The sequence below is a fragment of the Anabas testudineus genome, chromosome 6 (genome assembly GCF_900324465.2).
Source record: "Anabas testudineus chromosome 6, fAnaTes1.2, whole genome shotgun sequence".
Taxonomy (NCBI): domain Eukaryota; kingdom Metazoa; phylum Chordata; class Actinopteri; order Anabantiformes; family Anabantidae; genus Anabas; species Anabas testudineus.
The window spans coordinates 14,057,437-14,083,963 of record NC_046615.1 but is presented as its reverse complement, the minus strand read 5'-3'; the positions used below and the strand labels follow the sequence as shown (position 1 = coordinate 14,083,963).

Genomic DNA, 26,527 nt, shown 5'->3' with positions numbered 1-26,527 from the left:
GTGCCTCTGTAGGCTCTGGCGACAGACATCAACTGTGATATACTATGCAGGACTTACTTAGCGAGCTTGGTATTATCATTGTCGTCCCTCCCCCACTCCCAGTCCCTGCCAGGATCCACAGCAAAATGGAGCGCCAGCAGCTTGTGCTCCGAGTCAGTCAGAGGGATAACAGCTGGAAGAGATGAGATTATCTGAAGGTTAGTTTGGTCTAGCTTTACCACCAGAGACTACATTGCACGCCAGCCATTCTCCCCCAAGGCCATCTTGGTGTCAGAGCTAAAGTGACACCATAATGACACACTAGAATAATGCCACGTTAATTATTCCAAATGCCTTTCAGCGCTGGCTAAAGTATACTGCGGGTGTATTCTATCTGCCATCCATTTTTTTAGGCAGAGAAGTGACCATGACCAGTGAGTGTCAATCACACTGACTCATGCAGACAGAGAAGTGCTTCAGTCAGCTGTGGCTGTTAAAACCTTTAATTTGGTTCCTTTTCTTATGATGCAGATTGGTCCCTGGTTCTCTGAGCTACTATACTGGCCTGTCTAGTCTGGTGTAAACACACAACTGCCTACCTTTTCAATGGAGAAGACAAAAATCTTTTTTACAGCTTAGGCCATAGCTGTTCTCAAATTTTAACTGTATCACGAGTGACAATTCATGTTTCTTAGTTTGTCTGGCTTCTCTTTAGCGATGTCACGAGGTCCCCAGGCCTCTGCAGCTGTATTAGTGATTACATCGACGTAATCAGCAACAGAGGAGATGGATAAAGCTATGGATAAAAAAATAGAACTCAGGTTGTGATAAAACTGCAAGTATAACTTCAAAAATAGAGGAAATGGTAATCTAACTTTGTCATGGCTGCCTTGTTTACACTGAGCTGAGTAGTTCTACAGCTGATCAGGGATGTATGCGATGATTTAGTTTAATAATAGACGGCAATCACACACAGCAGCACAGGATAAGAGCAGGAGTGCTGAAATAATTTCATTCACCCTCCGCTGATACGATCACCTACTTACAAGCAGGAAGACGCTTTCAACATTAATCACTGGACACAGAACATAAAGCAGACACCCACCAGGGCTTCCTCTCGTGGGAGGCGTGCTTACAGTATGCGCACACAGTGTACATGTTTGTGTGTGAGTGTGATGGCTGCCGTTCAAAACAAGAACCCAGTAGACCACATGACAGCTCTCCTCAGGCTACCTAGTGCAGGGGCTGTTGTCCACATGAAGGCAGAGAGAGGCAGGCTGTTAAGGCTGAGGACGTTCCAGCTTTCACTGTCAGATCCAAATGGAAGATGCCGTCTCCTCCCTGCCTCATCAATTCTTCCACTGCCAATAGGCTGCTCTGCTCTACAGACGTTACTGTCACACACAGATGCCGACAGCAACTGCCCCTGCTGTGTTTCTGATTAAACTACAGGTCTCTGCTTAGGTGCAAAGTACATGATGAAGTATGCTAAGTATCAATATACTGGTGTTACATGCATTCTAACGATGCCTTAAGTTCTTCAAATAGTATTAGTGCTGCCACACCCGCGCTATCACATTTGACACTGTTAACATGATCACTCATAAACAGCTGAGTGAGTATATCTCCAACATCAAAACTGACACTGACTTCTGCCCTAAAATGCCCAGATCGCCTTCCCATCATAAAAACAGATTATACAGCATTCAATACCTAAAAAAAAGCCTGTAGTCACAGAGTCAAACAGTAATGACTGCACTGGCATGTCAGCACTGCAAACTGGAAGCAACAGAGGTTTTCTTTCCAAGAACACTTCAGCACAGAAAAAAAAACAGTCCTAATCATAAAAACATACAGACAGAAGACAGTGAACGAGCTCCCACTCAGTTCCCCACTCAGGTCATGCAGAAGGCAGGAGAGGACTGTGAGGTGGCGTTCTGGCTCCCACGAGGCAGCTGTCCTCCTTTCTCTCCATTCCTAAGAGCTGTGTGTGCTGTTGTTCCCACTTGGGCCAGGTCCAGATTCAGAGAGTCAGCATTGCCAACTGAGCTCTGGGGGGACCTAAGTGTGCCGTAATGTATTTACTAACCCCGTTGGCAGCCTTCTTTTGTTGTCCTTGAATGACTGATTCCCATAGCTGATGCATGGATGATGTCACAGTCCTCCATGGTATGTGAGCTGTGCACTCAGAAACATAGCTGCTAGCCCGCCCTGACGTGTTCAATATCATTTTGAGTCAATGGGGGACACAGAAATAAAGGATAAGGATGAAATGACAGGGCAATGTGAGTAAACCATCAAGAATTTTAAACATTTATTAATAAGTTTGTGGAGCGTTATGTTTTCTGTCTTTTTAGTTTTTGCTAAATGATCAACTCAACAGTGTGTCAATGGCTTTTGTTATAAGAACAAAATGTGAGCGGATTCTCTCGTCTTTTTATTCCCCTCTGAAGACAAAGTCACCCATTACAAGCTTTGATTCACAGCAGGAACACTGAGCCAATGTTTCCTCTGTTTTGCGATTCAGGAACAATTTGTACTGTCTGTAAAATGCACAAATTTGAATTCCTGACATTGGTCACAGCACAGCTGCAGATTTAAAGGGCCAAATTCACCAGAGTAAACACAAGTCATGCATGTAAACAAGCCAACAAGCTTTTATGCCACAGATTTTGACAGCAGAATCATGATGGCACCTTAATTATAGAAGCATCGCATTTGAAGTAACACATAAATCCACAAACAAATGAGGTTTTAATTCAGACTGCCGTCTGATTTAATTACGCTGACAGCATGGTGACTAATACACTGAGTATCTTTAATGGACAGAAAGGAAACCTTTCCAGAGCTGGATGATTACACCACACTGTTATGTAGGTGGTCTTTGTGTAAAAGACGACCATTTACTTCATTCAAATAGGTGTTAGAGAGTTCGTGATGGGATGCCAAAGAAAACCTGGAAGTGTTTTGGTTTTGAGACCAGAGCTTGAAATAGCTCCAGAGTTTTCCAGAGGACTAGTTGCACTCATACATCGTTTAACCACAGGAGCACAAACAAGCTGATAAAAGACATAGCTAACGGCATCTACTGAGGAGCCAGTCATTATCACACAGCAGGTGATCAGCAGGGGGCTGATAGAAAGCATATCCGTGTGCACAGAACCCTGGGTTCACCTGCACTGCCCTGCAAACCCATTTAACTGCTCTTATGGGATGTGTTCAAAAAAATGAATGAAAGGTTTGATCCTTAGCAATAACCTCTGACTTCATCCACCCCTCCCTGGCTGTTATTTCACCAGCCACCATCTCAGCAGCCATGCAAGCAGGACAAAAAAGGAGCAGTGGTGTGATGTGTCAACGTGATTCAGAATCAGGTTACTGGGAGGGACTCTGCTATAATCTTCTATACAGAGATCTAAAGAAAGAGCCAGTATTCTAACCCAGCCTCTGGCACCTGAACACACACAAGGCCAATAACCCCTCGGATGCTCTTTGCTGTGCTAGGGGAAACTGAGAGCAACCCCTCCACCTGAGACATCCACACAGTGGCCTGACTGTCAAGAGAGTGGGTTGGTTCATCGGGGCCCCATTAGCTCAGGACCCTGCCCATATGTGGTGATGTGGTATGGGCTTAGGGGCTGGCTGGGGCTACTCTGCCCTAATTGGCAGAGGTCTGTCTCTCTGTCTGTCTCTCTAACCCCCTGTCTGCTTAGCATCTGTTCAGAGATACAGGCCAGCAACAGTGCATTTTCTTAAAAATCTGAAATAATAAGAACAATCCACCCAGTACTGATAATATCACATAAAACAATACCTCAGAAAAAATAAAACCAGAGCCGAACAGATTTGTATCATTACGATGTGATAGTATTCGTCACATGACTAGCTAAGCATACAAGTGTTTTCATAACATCCTGGAGAGCGACTGCAGACAGAACGTTCGCTGATCCTATCGCAGGACACAGTGTACCAAAATGAAAAAGTACAGTCATGCAGAGGTGTTGTGATGGAGCAACAGTGGGTTCTTTGGACATATGCACCATCTGGTGGACAAACCGAGAACCCCATCAGTCACACTTAAACACCCAAATATAAAAGTAACAGCTTTGAATAGTGAGCTGTTGAGGAGGGGGAGCTTTGATGTGCTGCTGACATTAAACGGAATGACTTCAGGGCAGGAATGGCTGGTTAGTAATTATCTGTCTGACTGCTAGTCTGCAGCAGTCATCCCCTGACTTAATAACTAGGTTGGTGTTTATGGGCTGAGAATAGAAACGTACGTACTCAGAAAAGCACAGAAGAGACAGGGAAGGAGAAGGAGGAAGACGCAGAGGGGAAGAAAGAAACAGTTTGCTCAAGTGTATCTGTATATGAGGGTGAGAAAAAGAGGCAGAGAGACGGAATTGGCCGGCTTCCCACGCAAATGACAAGTGAGTTCCACCCACTGAGTCAGATACAGAAGAGTGCCGTGACTACTGAGACTGGTTGTCAAGGAGATCCACTCTATTTGTCAATTACAGGAATGCCATGTGGGAACACTGGCATCTGAATGGGCAAAACAAGTCAAAAACAAGGGCCACTCAACACAAACGGAAAATCAACACTGTGTCACCACAGCATAACACAATCAATATGCTGTGCACGGCATTACTGTATATCTGAAATTCCTGTAAGAAAGGGCAAATGCATTAACAGACACACCTACTTTCAGAAGATAAACTCAACCAACAGTGACTTCAAAGAGAGAGAAGTAGACATATAATAACACACAGGCTCTGCAAGTCAGAGCAAGGAGCCTGCTGTCTACTTTTCCTCCATGTTGGCCACTCCCGGGTTCCTTCTGCCAAATGGCCTCTTTTAATAGCGGATCACAGGTAATTAGGATGATGTCTCATACATTATTCACCGTTAGCAGGACAGGCAGACAACTCACACTCACTCTCACAGTCTCTTCACTTCAACTCAAAAGCAACGCCTGCCTAACTGTTGCACATTACAGCAGTTCAAACTTTGGATCCTGAGGTTTACAATACATGGGTGGCTTGTGTGATTGTGCACCGTCGCTTACCTTGCTCTCGCTGCTGGTCTCTCTGCTCCATGGACACCAGTGCAGAGAAGTGAGCCTGATCATAGGCCAGGACCAGAGGGGAGCAGTGACAGCGGCTCGGAGGCACCTCCAGGGGCAGATAGAGCCCTCCAAATGGGATGGGAGCAAACGCTGGAATTAAGATATTCACCATATTTAGCATCAGCTGGTTTTGTAGCCGTACTGTACAGTGCAAGACCGTGACAACGTGCATTCAGTCTACCTTCTCCTCCTGAGTCTCGGAGCATTGTGTCAGCCACCACTACAATTGGCCTGCGTAACACATGAGCCAGCACAAACACATGGAACTCCTCCAGGCTCTCGTAGACCGGATCTTCAGAGTTATCTACCCTGGAGAAAAAATAAAAACCAAAACAGCACTGTGGGATCATGGGATAGTGTTAGAATTTCCTGAATTATTACTGACTGACATGAAAACATTTGCAGCTATGTCGGTAAATGCATGCGTGCAGAGGTGGTGCAGAAGAGGGAGAGATGGAGAGAATGAGCAGAGCTCAGGCATGCAACCGCCAGGGAACCAGAAGATGTGCAACAATTAAGTTGTCAGCCACACAAACAGCCACCCTGCCAAATTCACTCTTATAAAGAGCCTCTTAATATGTGAATCCCACTTATCCTATTTAGGGCCTCATCTCACGCTACGACCATCAAACATCCCTTACCTGATTACTGTATTACAGTCAGACTCAATGAGAGGTTCAAACTACCAGACTGAATGAGTAAAATTATGCTGTTTAACAGGATATTTTCAGTGATACAGGGCTTTGTAATGTACGAGTCAGTGAATTCTATGCTCCTTAGGTGCTCCTATCATTTAACTCACACTCAGAGGAAACTATAAAGATCAGTAATTGTGGCACACTCAACAACTGCTTTAAATAACATTTGATGTAATTAAACTAAATTCTAAATCCAAATCAGAAGCTCTTTCTGTTCTTTGTTCCTTTGTTTCTCCACCAGATCAGCTGCAATACCTAGTGAGTATGTGAGAAACCACGTTCAGTGTATGCTTATTTCAGTGAAAATGGAAACAGAAAACCACAATGTTTCTGTGCGTAGGCGGAGGAAACCAGAGTTAGTTTCCAATCTGCCTCTGTAGCATGAGAGAAACCCACTCTTATCCTTGTTTATGCAACAAGAGGGGGAGGTCAGTCACATCACCTGCAGCAGCCGAAAGTAACCCCCTGCTCCGAGGAGCGAGTTTTAGAAGAGGCGATTACTAACACAGGCAGCCAGTAGATGGCGCAGTCTCACATGTGAGCTTCAACAGCATTATTAAATCAATGAAACAATTTGGGAAAGCAACAGTGCGAGTAGGAACAATGACTTTCCCTGACTAATCCTTAGTGAGAAGGTCACTTTTGTTTTAACTGTGGGCCTCCTGCAGCGTATCAACACACAAGGCTTTTAATACACAGCAGGAGAGTTGTAATGTGCAATGTGGGATGAAAAGCTGCACAACTCACACTGCTGCTCGGTTTTACCCTGTTCTCCATCTTATACAGTAAGTGTAAACACTGGCGGATTCTCGTTAGAGGAATGTCACGTGTGTATTTGTGAGCATGACAAATGTGCATGTGTACGAGTCAAACAGCTTACCCTCCACTGGTGTTGCCGTTTTTGCTGAGGTGCGTGCGAGGCTCACTGGAGGCCAACTTCAGCAGCTCGTTCCACTCTCTCTCCCACTCCTCCTCAGTGTACACAAGCCCCGACTGCAAAAAAGGCACAAAAATGGAAATTCTGATAAGTACATGCAGATGCTCACCCCACACAAATCTCTATTATCGTTCATTTACACTATTTCTATCTACATGTACAAGGTGAACTTCTGCAGCTTCCTGCATCTGTGGGCATTTCTGTTTGTGCAGTACTTTTGCTGTTAATGGACAGTTTGGTTAAAGAGACAGACAGGAAATATAAAGGATGCTACATTTAGATGGGATGTGTCTTAGATGACTGGGCCACCAGGATGCCTCGAGCATTTTTTAAACATGAGCATCTGGACTACTTCTTTGCCTGAGCTATCTTTGGTGACACCATTTTTCTACTAGATTAGCAAATACTTTAATCCATGAACATCAAAAGAAGAGAGACGAAGTGTAGAGGATTTGACAGTATTAGCAGCACTGCTATTAATGCACACTTGGTATCACAGAAAAAACACTCAGTCCTAATATCCTCCTTATTAACAGCAGTGGTCCATCCCTTCTCTTGCTCATATGAATTTAATAATGTGTCATACAAAATACAAAAAATGCATTTAGGAAGTGTGGTGTGTTAAGATGGACACTCTTCCAACCTCCTTGTTCTGTTGGGTTTGCTGCCACCTCCACCTCCTCTTCAGAGCGTCCTTCTCCGCTCCGCTCTTCATCATGGTGTACAGGGATTTCCTCAGCATCAGGTCTCTGTCATGGAAGCCCCACATTCCTGACCAATACAAGCACACAACGTTATCACTACATGTTAAGATTGAGGATATAATACAACATAACCATCACATGTAGTTTTCCTTTTTTAACTTTATTAATCTATACAATTATATGTGTATATAAAGTCATTTGAAAATGACCTAAGTTCTATACTACTACAACTATAAATGTCTTCCATCAGTCATCGCATGGCCTTAGTTATCTGGCTGTCAGTGCAGATTACATAAGCTCTGGTGCCTCTAGCCCTCTGCGTCTCCAGAAGTCCTCACACTGGGGAGTCGACAATCTCCGTCAGCACCTGAATATGCTGCCATACCTTTAACCCTGCAAACTCTGTAGCTGGCATTGTCCTGCAACCTGTAGGTCAGTTATCTCCCTTCCCTGCTTCCTTTGCTGTCTCTCTCCTCTCCGTTATCACTCCCTTCCCCTGGATTCAGCAGCTGTGACGCAGCACTGACACCGTTGTTAGACTGCTGTGACACTGACTCACACTACTGCTCAATGCAGATGTATAAGCTCAAAATAATTAAAATGGAAATCATGGTTACTCTGTGTTTTAAACAGACCAAATTGTACATCAGTAGTTTCACCTAAAGAGGCAGCATGCAGTAGGCAGTTCCCATCCCCTGTGGTGGCCAGGGGAAGCAGCTTCTTACAGCTGGTGCACATGGTGGACCACCAGTTCAGACGACCTGCACACACGTCCATTATAATAAGTGAGAAACAGAAGGCAGCAAAAAACACAATAACAGTCGATGCATTTTTATACAATTCACCATAACAAACAAAAGAGATAACAGGAAACTGTTAATTTATTAATAATCTAACAATAGGTTTATTGCAAGTATTATTTAGATGGTTGGATGGATGTGGTTGGTCCAGTATGACGTGTTAAATGAGAGTTATTGTCATTCAGATTTTATTTTCTAAATAGAGATATCTGTCTAAATACTAACCACCGTGTGGACAGATTGCTTCTTTCCTGTCAGTGATGTTCAGTGGTGTAAGGATTGTATCTTCTTTTGTCTGTCACAACTACTTAACGCAGGCGTTCAGCTGTCTGTGTAAACTTTGATATTATAATGAAAACAGTCTGCGAGTCTCAAAGAACTGGAGCAGGTACCAGCAACAGTCCATTAAAAACAATTATCAAACAAACACAATTATCCTTGCAAGCTGAACTTCGAAGGCAATGATTAGCAAACACCGTATGCTTGCACCTTCCCTCTAATATCCAGCACCCACCCGCACCAAAAAAAAAAACAAACAAAAAAAACAAACTCTGATGCTGTAAAAGTCTGAGACTGACTTTTACAGCATCAGTTTCCACTCGATCACCATCCTGCCTGTGTCCCAGAGGGAAAGACGACTGCTGCACAGCCCTGAGCGCTGCACGCTGCTTTACCGCAGACAACCCACTGCTCTGAGTCTGGGGTCGTCTGACTGCATCATTTATTTAACAACAGTAAACACACATGAAGCTTAGTGTAGCCAGACTCCAGATTCTGATGCTAATGCATTTCTTATTTTGCAGTTCCTGTTATTAGATATTAAGTTAAAGGGAAGCTGGTTGTTGTGTTTCACCTTTTCTTAATTGAGCACACACATATTTGTAGGCGTGTTTTACAGTTTGGGATGTATGTGATGCATGTGACATTTCCATTCTGGCTAGCTAAGTCACTGTAACTGTATATAAAAAACAATCAAGACCAACAACCTCATATTTATTTGTTTATTGTGACCTAATATATGTCTTATTCAACTTTACTATCTCTGCAGTTTGTGTGCTGGAAGATAGGAAACGTCGCTAACTAGTTTCTCTCATTTAGTTCAAAGCTTCAGCTGGGAAATGAATCCTTCGGGATCCAGGACGCTTTGAATTAGCTGTTGTTGCCTCGCTTCCAGATGATGCTACTCTCATCTGCTCTGTCTCACTCTCAGTTTCACCTCATTGCTGCTGCTTTGTTGACCTACTGCCTTTCAGTGTATTCTAAATAAAAATACAGTGAAAGCCATACAACTCTGTCGCATATCTCATATCAGTAGAAGAAGACTATTACAATTTAATGCATCATGTTTCATGATATCCTGTAGTACTCACCAGCCTGCTCCAGAGCCATCATGGTGGACTGCTCTATCAGATCTCTCTCTATGAAACTCCGGAAATCCTCGCTGTACACACTGAGGTCTGGTAGCTGGAATGTGTAAATGGGCATCTCAAGAGGGAACTGCTCACTGGTACACTCATTGGCCACCTGCAGCCGTGCCAGGGAGACGATAGCAGAGCTGGCGTGGGAGATCCCGCGAGACAGACGCTTCTCTGTGGGGAGAAGAGGAAAGGATGTGTGGGAAGCAAGTGAAAACAAAGGTAACTGCTGAGCCTTCTGGTGATGGTAATATTGTGCTGAGATGGCCCCGTTACCTTGTGTATTGTCCTCCTGCTTCTGTGCACACGGCCTGTCGATCTTGTTGACATGGGTGGGTGTGTCACGTGCCTCTGGCTGCTTGTAATAGCGGCCCTCATTGAAGACCTGCGGCAGGTTGGCAGTGTGGACCTGCCTGAGCTCCTCATAATCATTTAGAGCAGCACTGAGGTCCCAGTTTTTACCTGCAGGACATAAACAAAGGTCTGTCTGACAGTTCACAACACTAGAAGTTACAATGGGTATAACAATCCAGAATGATTGTTGATAAATTTATCATTGACCTAAAATCTATTAAATCTATTATTTCTTTAAATGAGGATGTTACTGTGATACTTTCTGAAGAAAATGTTAGGGAGAGTAAGTAGAGGTTAAATCTAGGTGGTGCCACAAAGATGAAGATAGTGAGGGGAGACAGATCCTTTAATGGAGTGACAGCAATGTTCTGATGTGACACACCCTGATAACACATGCACACCATAAACACACACACAGACACACACACACACACACACAGACACACAGACACACACACACAGACACACACACACACACACACACACACACACACACACACACACACACACAGAGGCACAGTTGTCTCCTCTGGGTTCTTTCTCTGTAACAGAAATCTCTTCCAGGTTTAGGAGGCGCAAGTCAAGCCTCAGTCTTATTATATCTCAGCAAGCCTTCTCATCTGCTAAACAGTCTTTGCAAACCTCAACATAAACCTTTAACACACCTTTAGCTGCACACTTTTAGAGGGTAACCTGAGAATGTCAGTGAGAGAGAGTCTATTAACAAAATTCCTATGTAAGAGACTTGCAGGAAGTTTCCTCTCTCCCCCTACTTCCAGACATGATGATTCTTGGCAGTCTGAACATGATACCTGGCACAGATAACTGTCTTTCATGCCAATCAATGCAAAACTCATCCCACAACTTATGGTGCAGCTACACAGCCAATCAGCATCTAATGCACTGACTTGTTATAAAAGCATGGCTCCTTCATTTTTAATGGCTGTCATCAGCAAAAGCAACACTGGTAATAAATCCACCAACAGTATGAACATACATTATGTTTATCCTATCTAAACACTGTAGCATCACTGAATTCACTGTCTTCTCTTTCACAATTTGTCAATAATGTAAGCTATGATTCTGAAATATTATTATTTAATAAAAAAATAAATAAAAGTAGGCAATTAAACCAATTTTCCATTTTATTTGATTATAAATATGCACCAAAGAAAATATTCTCAATAGATCTGACAACAAAGGTCAAAGCACATTCACTGCTGTAGTACATAGATCAGCCTCTAGAGGGAGGCACCACATGTGGCACTGCCATATTTCTCGGCCTCTGTACCCAACTGTCTCCTCACAACACCCTGACTCAGACCAGAGGTTAACAGACCAGCTGATTGATACAAGTCTGGAAAGCCAAGCTAAAACCAGAACAAAGCAGCAGGCGTAATACAGAAATAGGACATCCCGTCCCACGTCTGTCTTGTCTGAGTGCAGTGTCTTGTTTGGTGTCTGTTAGTGTCTCACGGATGCCCCTGTGGCTTTGTTCCAAAGCAGAATTAGAAAAAAAAAAAAAAAGGCTGAGGGGGAGGGAGAGACAGACACCCAACACTTTAATTCTTTTATCAGACTAGACACAGCCTGCATTATATACACACTGAGACAAAAAGATTTCCAGGATACATATACAGTATATAACACAAGTTCTTTAGAAGGATTAGTGTGGTGCATGCTTTTTATCCCCACCAAGCAGACAAAACTGCATTTGTAGTTTTGCATTCCTTGCATTTTGACCAGATACTGGGGTGTGTGTTTCTGGTTAAAGTAAAACTGGCTTTTGGTTTAAAATTTTGTCAAAATACAAATACACAGCTTTTAGATTCTCTAAGCACCCCTGCCATTTCACCTCATCCAGTTTTCTGTTGCTGTGTGCACTTTGGCCCTCCTGTGCTTTGTTTCCAAGTTGCACCTTATGTTCACTATACAGGGGCCAGTAGCACTCCTCAATGTGTCTCAGCGCAGAGAGATAGAGTACACTCGTAAAACCATCACACTGGCCTTCAAATCAGCGAGCTAGCTCTCTGCCCCTCTCCTCTGCTCTCCTCTCCAACCTTCCTTTGTTTCCTTTCTTTTCCTTTTTTCTCATTTCCTCTCCTCTGCTCACTTGAGTGCAACCACAGCACAAGAGGGAGTCGCTGACTGGAACAGGAATTCTCCAGCATTAAGTATTTTTTATGTAATTGTTTAGTCGTCAGTCTCTGCGGCCAGGACAATGGCAGGACAGTGTCTCTTACCTTCCAGCAGGTCTCTTGCCAGACCTGGTTCTGCCCCTGTGGACCGAACAAAGTCTGACAGGACCGCATCCATGTCCAGAGTCATGTGATCATGTGTGTGCGCTGCCCAAGGTGCAGCGGAGGCCTTGGTGGACGCCAGCCTTCACGTTCTCATCTGGAAAAGAACAGCAAAGAGAAGCAGACCTTAAATGCGCAGTTTTACCTTCAATCTATTTCAGTCACACTTAAAAAAAAACATTATACTCACTAACCCCTGAGAGAAAACAGTTACTGGACTTCCCCTCTCTCTTATTTTAATCCCAGCCTGAAGTCTCAGACTGCTTGTACTGATGTGTAATGCTTCACAGAGCTGATAGTTCATAGTACTGTGAATAGCACTCCACTCCCAGTGCTCCTCCCAGCTCTTGCTAACAGTCATAACACAATATCCAGCAGCACAGATGTAATATCAACAACACAGCCAGGATTTGTATCCAGGACACACCTGCCTGCGTCCAAAGCCTCTGGCCCACTGCCCATGATCACAACAACCTTCTTCCTGCCACTGAGTGTTAACCAGGGGTTTGGTGCATGATTCAGTATCTTAAACCACAGGGAAGGTAGACAGCAAGGAACGATGCCTGGCAACTGTTAGTAGAGCTGGTTACTTCTCTATGATGTTATTTAGTATGATCCTAAGTGGAGAGCATGTTTACAGCAGGAATGTGGCGCTGGGGCTCTAATAATCAACAAGCACTGCCTCATTAGGTCATAAACAACACTTCTGAGATGCACATGCGTTCACTCCCTCGGCCCATGGAATGAATGAGTCCATGCATAACTTTCATTCCACTTGAAGCTGTGTGGGAGACGGAGGAACGGCGCTCACAACATTGTCAGCGAAGAAACAAACACCCCCGGGTTTGCAGCTGACACCAGGCCTCTTTGTACAGACCTGAGGTTTGAGGGCTGCTCAGGTTCACGACTTTGACCTTAAGAGGAGTGAAAGCATGCTCGAAATATTCACATCCTCTGCACATGTCTGCAAGCATTTAGCAGCTCTCAGTGTGCCACCTGACTAGACTGTTCACCAGCTTTTGGCTCAGTGTAAAGAACCGACAGAGACCCTGTCCTGGAAATAGAGCAGACCCTAAACAAGAAGACACTAAATGAGCAGACTGGAGATATAATGGATTACTGTCACAGCAGGATGAGCAGGTAGTGCTGGCATATCTTTGACTGACCATGACAGAACAATCTCGGATTTGAACAGTAAATGCTCATGACATAAAAGAAAGGTGAGAACTGCTTGACTGTGGGCACCAGCAAGAAAAATATCCCTGTTGAAAATCCAGCAACTTCAGTCTTTATCATATGCATTATTAATGAGTCAAAGCTGCACTTAAGCTGACCTAGTTACTGTCAGCCATTTGCATTGTGTTACATGTGCGTTATTGTACTGAGAGAATCTGAGCACATGTAAACCACAGGAAACCCAGGGTGGTCAGCTAGAGCAGTTTGTCAAAGATAAAACGACGGCACATTATCCAAAATGCATCTCTCAGGGTGTTTATTTCAACCTCACCGTATGATACCAACTAAACATTTGCTTTTATACCAAGAGGCATTTTGTATGAAACCTCTTATAGGAAATTCAAAAGGCTTGACAGTCAGTCTGTGAAGCATCTGCCTTCTCTAGGATCAAAGAGACAACGCTTGTGCACACAATTACTCTCTAAGGGTGGACACTTAACAGGAATCACAGTATTGCTTTGTAGAAACAGCTGAATTTTATAAGTCATGGCTGCATCTTTTCCTTTAAGAAAACCCCTGTTCAGATTGTGGGTCCTGTAGGAGGCAGCATGAGCATGACTCAGAAACATACATGACACATATACACTTAACATAATGACAATGATCATATTTGTCATGCTTGTATCAGGCTATACACAATATATAGACATTATGACAGTGACAGCCAGAGTCTATAAATAGACAAATTCATAGAATTGATTGAATGAAAACGAATTTGTCTATAAATAGACAAATTCCTAGAAACAAATTTGTCTATTTATAGTGTCTCACCATTCAACAAACATTACTCTAACAGGTGAAAATAGCACAAGTGATACAGACTATGTTCAGTAACAGATTAATACTCATTCTGGGTTTCAGTGAATTTTTATGGCAACAAAAGAACTATGTAAGTAAGTTTTAAGGTAGTTTTGCTCACTTGAGTGCTTTAATTTTATGTTACTAAATATATACTGTAACATACAGTGCATACTGTTTTCTTTCACATTATTTACACCACAATTCAAACTTACTTTCTGTATTTTTGCTGAGAGTTGTTGAGAAGCCATCTGATGACCACGGGACTGTCTGGACCAGACACAGCTCTAGTCCATGGCTTCAAAGGCATCAAATGAGAGGAAGACACTGGGGATGCAGAGAACCCTGGAAATGCAGAAATACTGAAAGTTATCATCCTGAAATAAAAAATTTGAAGCTGCTGTGAAACATGCAACTGACACACACACACACCGGCGACTGCTTCTGTGTTAATATGCTAATCCCAAATTACCCCTGAAGTCATTACTTTGATCCTGTCATTTAGACACCACTTAATCTACTGACTGTTCAAACTGACACAGTATTACTCTACAACATTTAACATTTCATTATCATTAGATTGATTGAAAACTAAGGGCTAACATCCTCATCCATTTAAAAAAAAAAGTGTGCTTTATGAAATAGTATGCTGCTGTTATGCTCTAGTACTTTTAGAACCTCAGAGGATACTCTACTTGGTGATCTGTGTAATAACACCTGTCAGCTGTTGTAAAATCACAGTGAAGCAGCCTCATTTGTCCTTAGATGCTCATAAACATCCCCTTTAACACCTTAAGTTTGAGCAGCAGCTTTTCCCTTAGACGCTACCGTCTAAAAGCATTTACTCTAGTTTCTTTCAGGTTCTCACAGGAAGATGCAGGTGTGTATCTGACGCCGGCACCAACATGGTAAAGAAAGTGCAATGCTGGCCTCACAGCCCGTGTTTTTACATAACAAAGGTCTAACGTGCTGATGCAAGTAAAGGCAAAGTTCGCTGTTCGTTTTGTTATGTTCCAGGCTGATTCCGGATCCATGACACAGCAGGTAGAGATGTGATTATTTAGCGCGTGGAGACGAACGCGCATGGAAACAGTGAGAGAAGAGTGTGAGAACTGCCACAGCGGAAATTCTGCCACGCTCCCCAGTGGCTCACACCAGCTAATGCCTCGCTCCACCCTTTGAGCAGAACTCTGGCAAGTGCTGCTGAGGAGTTAGTGTCAAGACCCTGCTAAGTGGGTCTGAAATACCCTCCAGTGTCATGCATAATTCACATGAACGGTAAAAAGGTTCATATAGTGGATCTGTCCTCTGTTAATTTGTTGAGTCTATTGCAACAACTTTGCCCAAAGCACCATGACGCCTTCAAAATCAGACAGATATCGCTTGTAAACTGTAAAGAGAATTTAAAGGTAAAAGAAATCAGTGGATTTACTTTCTAGCTTTACAAATTAATTTAGCTGGAGCCATCAGTGTGCAACGACTACTTCGGCCGTTGCTGCTACACCGACATGTTACATTTAGAACGCATCACATAATGATGAGTAGATCTGAAATTAGTACAACAATCTTCCACACAACAAGACATTACTTGACTAATGTTGTCCATTATGGAAAGCTTCTCATCAAGAGTACACGCTACAGACTGTATGAACTCAGTTTAGTCACCTCTACAGTAGGGACCGTCCTTAAAAAGCCTACAAAATAATGGTCAAATTGCTCATCGTCTACATCGTTTGAAGCTACAATATATTTTCTATTAGACCAGATTATCCTGAGTTTCCAATGCGCATCAATGAGCCTGATTCTGCTGCCAGTCCAACCGTTTGTAGGTATTAATCACTGTTATTGGAAACACTTGATGACACCTGTCATTCTGGAAACGCCCAATCCTGTCACCGCTTATCACTTGCCCTGTGTTTCCAACACATTAACTTTAAGAACCGTCAGACCGTTCAGCTGCCTAATGTATACCAATAAACTAGGCAGCTCATTGGTGTACTAATATTAGTCGAGTGACTATATTTAAAACAAAGATCCAAAGTACTTAAGAGAAAGTACTTCACAAAGTTCTATGAGCAAAAGTGCAGAAATATATTTTAGAGTTTACAAAAATACTAGGAAATCACAATACTTGGAGCACATGAGCAACTTCTACGCCTCACAATTAGTCAGTGTTTATATTGCACCCTCTGCATGGCAGTTTATATTTGGGTCAGAGATGAGCAGGCGATGTACACTATAGGCTACATTTTTGATCTTGTGGTCTCTGTACAAACATGTTTGAGACCACAGGGCGTATGTGGTCTTGCAACCAGGTACTTTCTCATTTTCGCTTTTAAAGTGTTTTCTCTTACAGTTACACTGGTGGCAAATGGTGCAACACTGGATGACAGTCTACTAAATACAGCATCAGTATGTGCAACAGTGCCAGTCAGCCTCAAATTGTTAGTTTAGGTGATCCAGATTTCTGTCAGATTTAGACTTTATCATTCGATGTGATTCAAATAAAACAATATATAAGCTCAAACTTTCAGTTGTGTTGATCTGAGATGCAAAAGCTTCCTCCAATATGCATGCTATTACAATGCTAATAATGCAAGCTTCCTACTTGCTTGTGCCCTTTTTTTATATGTATTTAACAATATTTGAAACGTTAAAACTTTCAATCTTCACCAAACCGATTGGCTGATAAAGTGTCAAATCAATTGCTGTGGGTGAATCTATAAACGGCAACGAAGACTCGCAGCCTCGACTCTTCAGAAACATCAGAGGGCAACACAGGAAAAACAACGCACAATTTGTTCCCCATAGGCAGACTGTTTTTGTCACCTTTATATGATAATCTGCTACAGGCTATTTTTCCATGATGTACATGTGCATATATTGTGATTTTACCGTAATAGGATGAGTTATAGCTGAGACAATTGTCTCCATAGTGAGCAATGATCGCCCACATACAAGGCAGATACAAAGCAGGTGGGAGGTGAACATACTGTACAAACACTTACACTCTACTCTTGCACCGTTTCTCCTCAATCACCGGAAAATACTCAGGCAGTAAATCTTTTACACATACACCAAGGTGAACAGCAGTGTACACATTTGCAATTATTCCCTGGCTAGTTTTTAAAGGTTGTTTCTGTTTCTATTCTGACTATAATTTTAATAATTTGTGAGTTCATGTAGCAGTTGTAACCTGTAACCGGACTGTAACCAACATAGATTAGGGATTACACTAACATGGGCAAAAGTGAGATGACAAAATCACAAGGGGCAGGAAAGTGAGCATAAATTAACACAATTAGAGAATGAGCAGACAATGCAGAACAAAAACAACTAACAGCAGAAAGAAGGAGCGTGAGTCCATGGCGAGGTGAGCAGCCTGGCAGAAGCTTGGAGACTGAGGTGCAAGGGATGCTTGGCATAAGTGCTGACAACAATCTGGCAGTTTGCTGAGGTGTTGGGGTGGAGCTGAAGGCAAACAATCAGGAATCTCCTGCAGCTGTGTAGAGCAGAGAATGGGCAAACCAAAAGGGAAGTAATCAGGTGAGTGGGAGAACATGGCAACGGAGTCGGAAAGTGTGTAGCAGACATGACAATAGTCTGGTCTGTTGAGATGATTTGTCAGTGCAATCATTTCTTATATGGTTATGAAAAGGTGACACAAATAGTCTAGAAATAAGCTCTTCTAAGACCAAGATATCATAATGTGAAATGTGTCAGTGATGCTTTAAGTCTGTATCACAAACAGTAGTGTCCTGCTAAATATTGTAGCTGAAGAAATGTGTCTGAGCCAGTTATACTAAACTATATACAAAAACAATAAAAGCACAAAAGACAATATCTAATAATAACATTTATGAAGGAAACAATTAACCACAGTGACTGATTCAATGCATCCTGCTTGAGGAGGATGAGCTCACTTCACAGCTCCCCAGTATAGCAGGCGGCAGCAGTCCAAAGAGTCGACAGGGCCTCTGAAACTCGAAACCCAAGCCTGGGTTACAAAATAGTGGCAAGAGACCTGTCTTGCACTGGTTGGACAGGAGATGTGGGCTTATTGGTTAAACACAAATGAAGTTGCTCAAACCTCAAAGAGCTGAGCCCTCCTCTGCTGGACAAAATATTTTGGACTCCTCAAGACAAGCAGAGAATAAAATCTTACATTTTGGCTCAGGCAAACGGCTCTGTTGGACCAAACGTCGCTTCATCGCCCGTGTGTGAGCTGAGCTGCTGTTGGCAGGGCCAAACACCAACAGGCGGAAACTGCTGGTAGACACTGGTATCTAAACAACCTATGATCCCCATCTCTGAAGTGTCTAAGTATGTGAGGGTGCAAAGAAGCGCGTGTACGTGTACACCTGAAAACACTAACCACTGCACGTTCACTGCCCAGTGTGCCCTTGGTGTGTTTTCCAATCTCAAAGCTAACAGAGCAAGTGATTCCACATAAGACCTGCCAAAACACAGAAGACAGCTAATAAAAGATGGCATTCATTGTTATCCAGTATTAATCCACATGGCTGTGCACAAACAAAATGTCAAGCCACCCCCTCAGTTAAGGTCAAGAAGGAAAAAAAGCTATTTTAATGCACTAACAACAGGCAACAGTTTTATATAGTCTTACTGATGTTAGTCAATGCCTGAAGGTAGAAACAGGAAAAATGCAGCAATTCAAGATGCTGTTAGATTAGACTAGTTGTAATTGTATGTTGAGCAAACAAATGAGCACAATACAGGCAAACAGATCATTTCCACCTTGCTTCAGCACTGCATAATCAACACAATCCATTAGCGTGCTTCAGAAGCCAACCCACTTAAGTAGCATGGGAAATACATGTAATGGAATATGTCTCACCAAACTATAAACTAAGCGCTTCCACTATTTCAAAGCCCTAGCACAAGATTCAATCAGTGAATTTCAATGCACAGTGGAAGCACCACTTGCTATTCAGCCTTCATATCTATCAGTCAGTCAGCCTCAATCGCTGTCCTTCGTCCTCCCCTTCCTCTTTCAGCCACAATGGCCAGACTGTGACTGTGTATGTGCTCAGTGAACAGGGATAGGAACAGCAAATGTGTGCATGTATATGTATATGTAAATGAATATATGCTGTCGTGCAGACCATATTATAGGCGGCTTGGGGTATGTATGACGTCTTTCAATCAGTGCCTGGGAACACATTCAAGCAAGTGCTCTTCACCCGGCACCGGCTCATCAAGACCTCCGTCTTTCTCCTTCTCTCGCTCTCTCTTCAGTCACCACCTGGGAATGTACTGAGTCCATCCTTATCCCTCCATTATGCTCTTTTCACCAGGGGCCATCCCTGCCTTCAGCACCCACAGACAACATTTATTTACTGTGTGATCTTGACACTCTGAGAAATCAACTGCTGAGTCCTACTTCCAGAGACAAGAAGATGGAGGGACTGAGACAGCCAAGAAGGTGGAAAGACTGACTCTGCTGTATGTCAGTCAAACCCCAACCCATCCTGTTTAATGCAAGGCAGAAAGCGAGTGTAATGCTCTTACTGTAAGTCTTGACCTCTAGACACAGTCTGTAACGAAGCCATGAACAAACACACTCGCAAATACATTCTCTTTCTCTCTCTAATCCTTCCCTAAACTTAAGAAAAGCCCAGCTTCTGTGCAGCAGCTTTTCACATGCTGTGAGAAAGATGCTGCTGGAAGCAATAATGTCACTTTACATCTCATTGCTGTGCTGCACACTGCCAGCACAGCATATGCACAAAGTGGAGAGTTGTTGTCAATTTGCACTAAATGCATCATCATATTAATATTTAGGGGGAATTTTTGATGAATGCTGCAGTGGGCAGCAGGAGCTATGTGGTTTTTCAACTAAGCGACATCAGTGTATGTAGAAAACCTCCCACAAAATCCAAAAGCTGCACATTATATTTACACAAAAGCGACAGTACTGTTTTTACTTTACAAGCAATAAAACCATTTAATAAAGCAAAATCTCACAGTCGAGTCAAATCTCAATTTCTAACAGAGCGACGGACACAGCTCAGCTGTGTGTGCAGTTTGCACCCAAACAAAGAAATGGTTGCTGAGGGGCACAGAATAAGATCATAACCCCTTAAAATGTCAGTCCCTCCAGCCTCCCTTCCACAGCAGCCAATGCCTCGTTTCCTGACCAGGCCCCTTATTTTTATAGAGGACCACAAGCAGACAGCTGTGACTACTGTGATTCTTTGACAAAACAGGAGGTTTCCGACTTTCTGTTAATTTAAAGAACCCAAAGTCAAAGAAAAAGGGACAGCTACCAACACTATGCTGTCAATATAAATTATACACTTTGCTGTCTGTGTCAGGTATATTAATAACATCATGAACGGTGCAGGAGTGATTTTTGTCACCAATAGCAACAAAAAACACAACAGAACAAACACAAAATATATATTTTGCGCAAAGTAGTGCACAATATTATTTTTTGGCTAGTTATTTTATAGTTTTAGCCTTAAATATGCATATGAAGTTCTGCTTCCATCACAGATCAGCCACTATGCACGTCCAAAATACGACTTTCATTATCTCCACCGAAAGTCCAATAAGAAATGAAACACACAAGTTTGTTTTGACACCTGTGCTATCATGAGCTTAACATTATACTGTTCAAGGTGGCACCGCTTTTAGACTGATTGTGTACATTGGTGTGGGTTTGTACACACAAGAAGGTGGAGAGGTCGACCTTACATAACCTTATTGTTAAATTAGCAAACTTTAAATCTAGCAAAACTCCAATATCTGAATTCAATCTCTAAGTCATAGTAAGAGGATGTTTGTTGTAGACCCAGGAATATCGTGTAGGTAAAGGTATTCAAGAATCTGAAAACATGTACAATTAAATGTGACCACAATGTATTTTTCAGATAAATGCTCCAAGGCTATACAGAAAGATTCAATCCAGTAAATAACCTGTTCAAGTAGACAAACTGCAGTTGAATGCAGATGATCACTGATGAGTGTTGTTAGAACAATATTAACACACTGTTGACATCTGTAGACCTAATGAAAGAAGCTGCAGCCCTGAGTTCAACTATGAGCTAACAAAAGCCACTTTAATGTGATCAGTTCAGCTGCAGGAACAATGATTAGCTACTCATGCTAACTGCAAGAGACAACTGCATCGGATATCTAAACCGTTCCTGTCAAGGATTAACAAGTCCTCAATTTTAAAGCCACATCACGTACGAGACATACTGCAAAGTAACTTCAGCTAGATGCCCTTTATACAGTATATTACATCTGTTGCATAACTTCCCTGTATGTAACAAGGTGTCTCTGTCTGGTCACACTCAACTAAACAAATAAATTAAAAAATGCCATCAGTTGCACTAATCTGCAAAAGACGTGTACAGTAGGATACGTTTAATCTGTGTATGTGTCATTTAGCATAGATAAAAGATATAGCAAATGTCATGGTGAAAGGTAAATGGCTAAAAATAAAGTGTTCGATATAAACTTTACTCACATGTAACTTCTTTCGACTGCTGCGTGTTCCACCAGCTCAAATACACCCCCAGAGTAGGCAGTGGGTGTGAGAGCATTGTGGAAGAAAGATGTGTCACGCTCAGACCGGTATCAGTAACTGACATTTGATTGATGATTAACTACCTTTTAGTGACTCAAGCAGAGGCATTTCCCTCTCAATAAGAATTTTAAGCAGTTTTAGCATCAACATAAATGCTTATGTGACTCACCGATGTGGCACAGCCTATGGGATTCATTTTAAAAAGTGTTTTGTTATTCAGTGTTTAAGTGGCTTATTAAAAGTCAATTCATCTCCCAATGTCAGTTAGTTAATTCCTAACTCAAGGATTTATGTGCCAAAGCATGGCAGCCCTTTTGGGATTATTGATAATTTTATCATTTCAAATGTGACAGCAGCCCATGTAACCAATCAGCAGCTTATAATGTGCATTTGTTATGCATACGTTTAGAATAACTTTTAATCATCCGACAGCAACAGCAAAATGTTAATAGAGTGTTTGCTCAATTTTAATTTTAAGTATTTGTGGTCAACACTCTCCAATTATAACCACTGAATGAATTTACATTCTATAATAGCTACATGATCATGTCTATTGTTACTGGTGTAGTCGCCCATTTCTGTAGCTATTTTAAGGAGTGTTGACCGCCCCTGGAATCGAGGGACCCGCTGTGCCAAACCACATTTGTTTTTACAACTGGTAACCACAGGCACTGCTTATGTTAGCGACCATAAATATAATGTAGTAGTTAGGCACAGCATTCAACTTTCAAATGTACAAATTGTTTTAACATGACGATTTACAAATTAAATTTCCCATGATGCCATTTAGACACAGAGTGCGTGACCTTACATTGGGTTCAGACCCCACCGTTGAGAATGCCCAGCATGTAGGTGGGGGGAAGGCAAATAAGACCATGAGATTAAATGAAGAGGCATATCAAAAAGCAGTGGGAGGAAAGTAGCTGCAGGGTGAATAATCAGAGCAGACCTCCACCACATCTTCTAAAAATTAATGAAATGAAATTAATGCAACTCTGCAAGTACAGCATGTGCAACTGTTAACAAAGGGTGATGTCCAAATATGATATTTAATCTCAACAGAAAGGAGACAATGAAGATGTAATATTTCATCTTCAGTGGGCTGAAAGTGCAAATGTACTCCCCCAAGAGTCCATCAATGGGTTTTGTTAAACTCATGAAATGTGATGTAGCTTATGGAGTAAAGATGAAAGAAAGGGCAGTGACAGTGACAGACAGCAGACCGTTTGTTTGCTCCGCTTAAGAAAACCAGTGACGTAGACAGACCCAAGCTGAACCACCCTGCTGTACCCTTCTTTTCTCCAAGTAGTATCCAACCTGAATTTCCTATATTGCCTCAACTAAAATAAACTATGAGGCAAAATGGAGATACACTAATTTGCCAACATATACAGCTGGGTTTTGCAGAGAAAAAGAGGACTGACCTCTTTTTCTGAATGAATGAAAATGACCTACGCTGTGGGGCTGCATGAATCTAAATTGAGTCACCAAGGGTATCCTGTGCAACAGTGTTCTGTTTGATTTGGAAAGTGCTCCCTTGCTGATTCGACGCAGGACGGGGGAAGGCTGTGGCCACCGGGTCTTGTGGGGAGAGTGTTACAACGGCAGACATCTCCAGCTGCCATCCTGCTCCCAGACTCAGCACCAGACAAGTGAAGCAACACAAATGCAATTAGATGCAGGAGGAACATACGTGCATATGCGCACATACACACATAATGGCTATCACAGAGGATATGTTCTTGGCAAAACATAACTTCCAACTGCCTGTGTCACATTTGGACCAAGACACAACCTGTGGATCATATCAACTTCTTACTGATGATGAAACTTTAATCTTTGTGCAATTTTAAAAGTTATTATATTAGCCAACAACTATTATATGCCAACTTTCCAACTGTTCCTACAAGCAGCAAGTCAAAATAAGACACTGTCATAAAAAAAACATGTTACACCACAACAGCCATAATGAAATGTAAAACTTACAAATATGTAAGTGCAAGTGCAAAACCTTATCTTGTTAAGAGCTAAATAACGTCTTGTTAAATGTAAGTAATCATCAAGCGGCACATAATGCACTAGATTTCAATTGTGTGTTGAACCAGCAGGTTTTGATTTCATCAGGTGGATTCAACAACTTCTTTCTTCAGTGTGAGACACAAATATCTGACGAAAAAAGCTGACAAGACAATTACGTTTAGAAATCTAACAGCAGCCTTTCTGATTGAATGCTGAAGTAGGACAGCTATCTGTATTTTTATTTTAAAGGGAAAGCACCTAAATTCATGCAAACCATATTTTATACAAAAGAGAATTAAACTTTAATAGTTATTGTTGTGTGTGATTTAAAAGAAAGTGTTCATTAGGGCAGCATTAAGGATTTTTGTGGGAGTGATGAGTTGGCGGGTATCTCACACTATCATAGTCAGGCTGAAGTAACATTTCAGACTGACAACCTAGTATCCTTTATCCAACTTTATAAATCGTGGCTAAATGTTTTCTACAGTTAACATATTGCAACACTTCTGTGGTTGAACCTTATACCACAGAGTGAAGGGGAATGCTGGTGTAAGGATTTATTACAGCTTCAAGGCACAAGGCTCATGACTTAATTTGTCTGTGATCTGGAGGCACAGTTCATATTTCTATTCCCACATAAATTTGATAACGGTTTGTTCACTGGAAGACGGCAGTCCCCGAAAGCGGTGACTCTGTGGCAAGCACACCTTTCACCTTGACCTATGTGTGAAGGGAGCCCCGCTCCCTGCCCACGGAGCCTCTCGCTGGTCCCTAGCCCCTTTCCGCCTGCAGACAGAACACTTAACATTGCAGCCACACCTGCAGAGATGTCTGAAGAACAGGGTCCACTTCAAAGCCTTGCAGTGATTGGGCCATGATTACTGTGGATACTTGACTCATTTTATCTCCTCTGAAGGACCAAACTTCGGGCATGGAGGCATGGGATTCTTTTGAAAGCAAACAGGAGGATTAAGCCCCCTGTGCAGGTGTTTGTCAGGGACTGTGAGGTATACTTTGTTTGTTAGATCCCTGCCTAATGATACCACTGGAAAACACTATATCACCACATCTCCTGGTTCACATGTGAAAACATAAGTGCATTGTTTTGGTTAAGTTTTAGTATGTTTTTTTTTACAATAAAAGCTATGAGGGTCATTTATCTGCTTATGTTTTTGAAGTAGGTAGTGTGCGACTGGCTCAGATGTCTGCAAAGGAATGTCATTTTGTGTCAGTTTGATAAAGCAGCACTGCCACAATGACATGAAAGCCCAACTGAGTTCAACGACAACCATCATCTCTGCTCTGTTTTTCTGTAGCTAAATGTCAGTGACAGGAACAGAATTCACTGTGGTAACTGATCAGGTGCCAAGCACCCTCTCCCCCGTGCCCTGCTGCACTGAAGCCCTCTGTGGAACTGGCTCGGCCTGGCAGCCACGGGAATGTAGCCCTGCTATGTCTGTTCGAGTTGTCTCCAGATCAGACTCAACTGCTGTCAGCTGCCTGTCTCACAGGCCTGAGCAAAGAATTTACAGGGGGGGGGGGGGGCGTTAGGCTAATAAGCGACTGCATATGCTGTAAAGGTAAAACAGCAGAAGTTAATTTGATATAAGTCACATTACAAATGAGCCAGAGGTAACATGGCAGACTAGTGTTGTACCTATACCTCAAATATTAGCTGATATTAGTGACAGAGTAAAGGTTTTAGTATGTACGTCTTTGTCAGGGGACACAAATAAACCATTAAAAATATCGTAGAAATAAATGAGTGACCTCACTATCTTTACAGACAGGCATAGCTGGCATATACTGTGAACCAGGCCAACAATATAAGAAACGTATCAGGGCACCAGCAATAAAGCAGGCTGTGGTATTTGCAGATGAGGTTTCCTATATTTTAAGATGATCAGACATCCAAAAGTGAGACTGCTGGGATTTACTATATCAAACATGTTGATGGGCCTGTGTGTTTCATCACCATCTACATTTATATCCATCCGGTCCATAATACACTCACTGATATGCTGATGATTAATATTCTATAGGCTTCATAACCTCAATAGGTTAATGACTATTTTTATTAACATTACCTTTCATCACAATATGCATTCATCTGTGTCAGATACATATATTACAAGGCTACTGTCTATTCCTACATCACAAAGGTCTGTGACTAAGCATACAGACTGAAGACCACATCCATGTTCACAGCTTTTCACTATGAGACTCCGGCTGGCGTCTCATCCCGAAGCGTCGATGAGATCTGTGGCCTCGATTCATTTGCCATCGACCTAAAATAAAAGGTATTCGCACGGAGCCTGAAGTTGAATGCATCGAGGCACGTACTCGCATAAAGGCAGGTGCACCTGTCTGCAGTGGTAGCCCATTGTGTTCACTATCAAACGAGCCACGAATCGGCCCGCTGCGGTGTATGTGCAGAAAAGAGAAGCAGTGTCTGTGTCTTACCGTTCTGTTTTCAGTCATCACTCCCCATCGTTACGTTTTCGCTCCAGACCTCTGACGATCCGTTAATTCCTAGCAGGCTGTCTCCCTCTCTCCCTCTCCTTCGCTCATCCCCATGTCATGTTTCTCCGCTGCAGCAGA

At 42.4% G+C, this 26,527-nt stretch overlaps 1 protein-coding gene across 1 annotated transcript in view; it reads right to left on the bottom strand.

Annotated features, from left to right (window-relative positions):
- otud7a (OTU deubiquitinase 7A) overlaps window positions 1-26,527 on the bottom strand; it is a 31,127-nt gene extending 4,600 nt beyond the window's left edge. The window contains exons 1-11 of the mRNA XM_026365262.1: window positions 26,390-26,527; window positions 14,565-14,694; window positions 12,259-12,412; window positions 9,938-10,123; window positions 9,617-9,835; window positions 8,106-8,207; window positions 7,386-7,513; window positions 6,686-6,798; window positions 5,289-5,416; window positions 5,048-5,197; window positions 58-172 (exon numbers count right to left, since the gene is read on the bottom strand). Coding sequence (XP_026221047.1) covers window positions 58-172; window positions 5,048-5,197; window positions 5,289-5,416; window positions 6,686-6,798; window positions 7,386-7,513; window positions 8,106-8,207; window positions 9,617-9,835; window positions 9,938-10,123; window positions 12,259-12,343 — 1,226 coding nt within the window. The 5' untranslated portion in view covers window positions 12,344-12,412; window positions 14,565-14,694; window positions 26,390-26,527. The remainder of the gene's footprint in view (window positions 1-57; window positions 173-5,047; window positions 5,198-5,288; window positions 5,417-6,685; window positions 6,799-7,385; window positions 7,514-8,105; window positions 8,208-9,616; window positions 9,836-9,937; window positions 10,124-12,258; window positions 12,413-14,564; window positions 14,695-26,389) is intronic.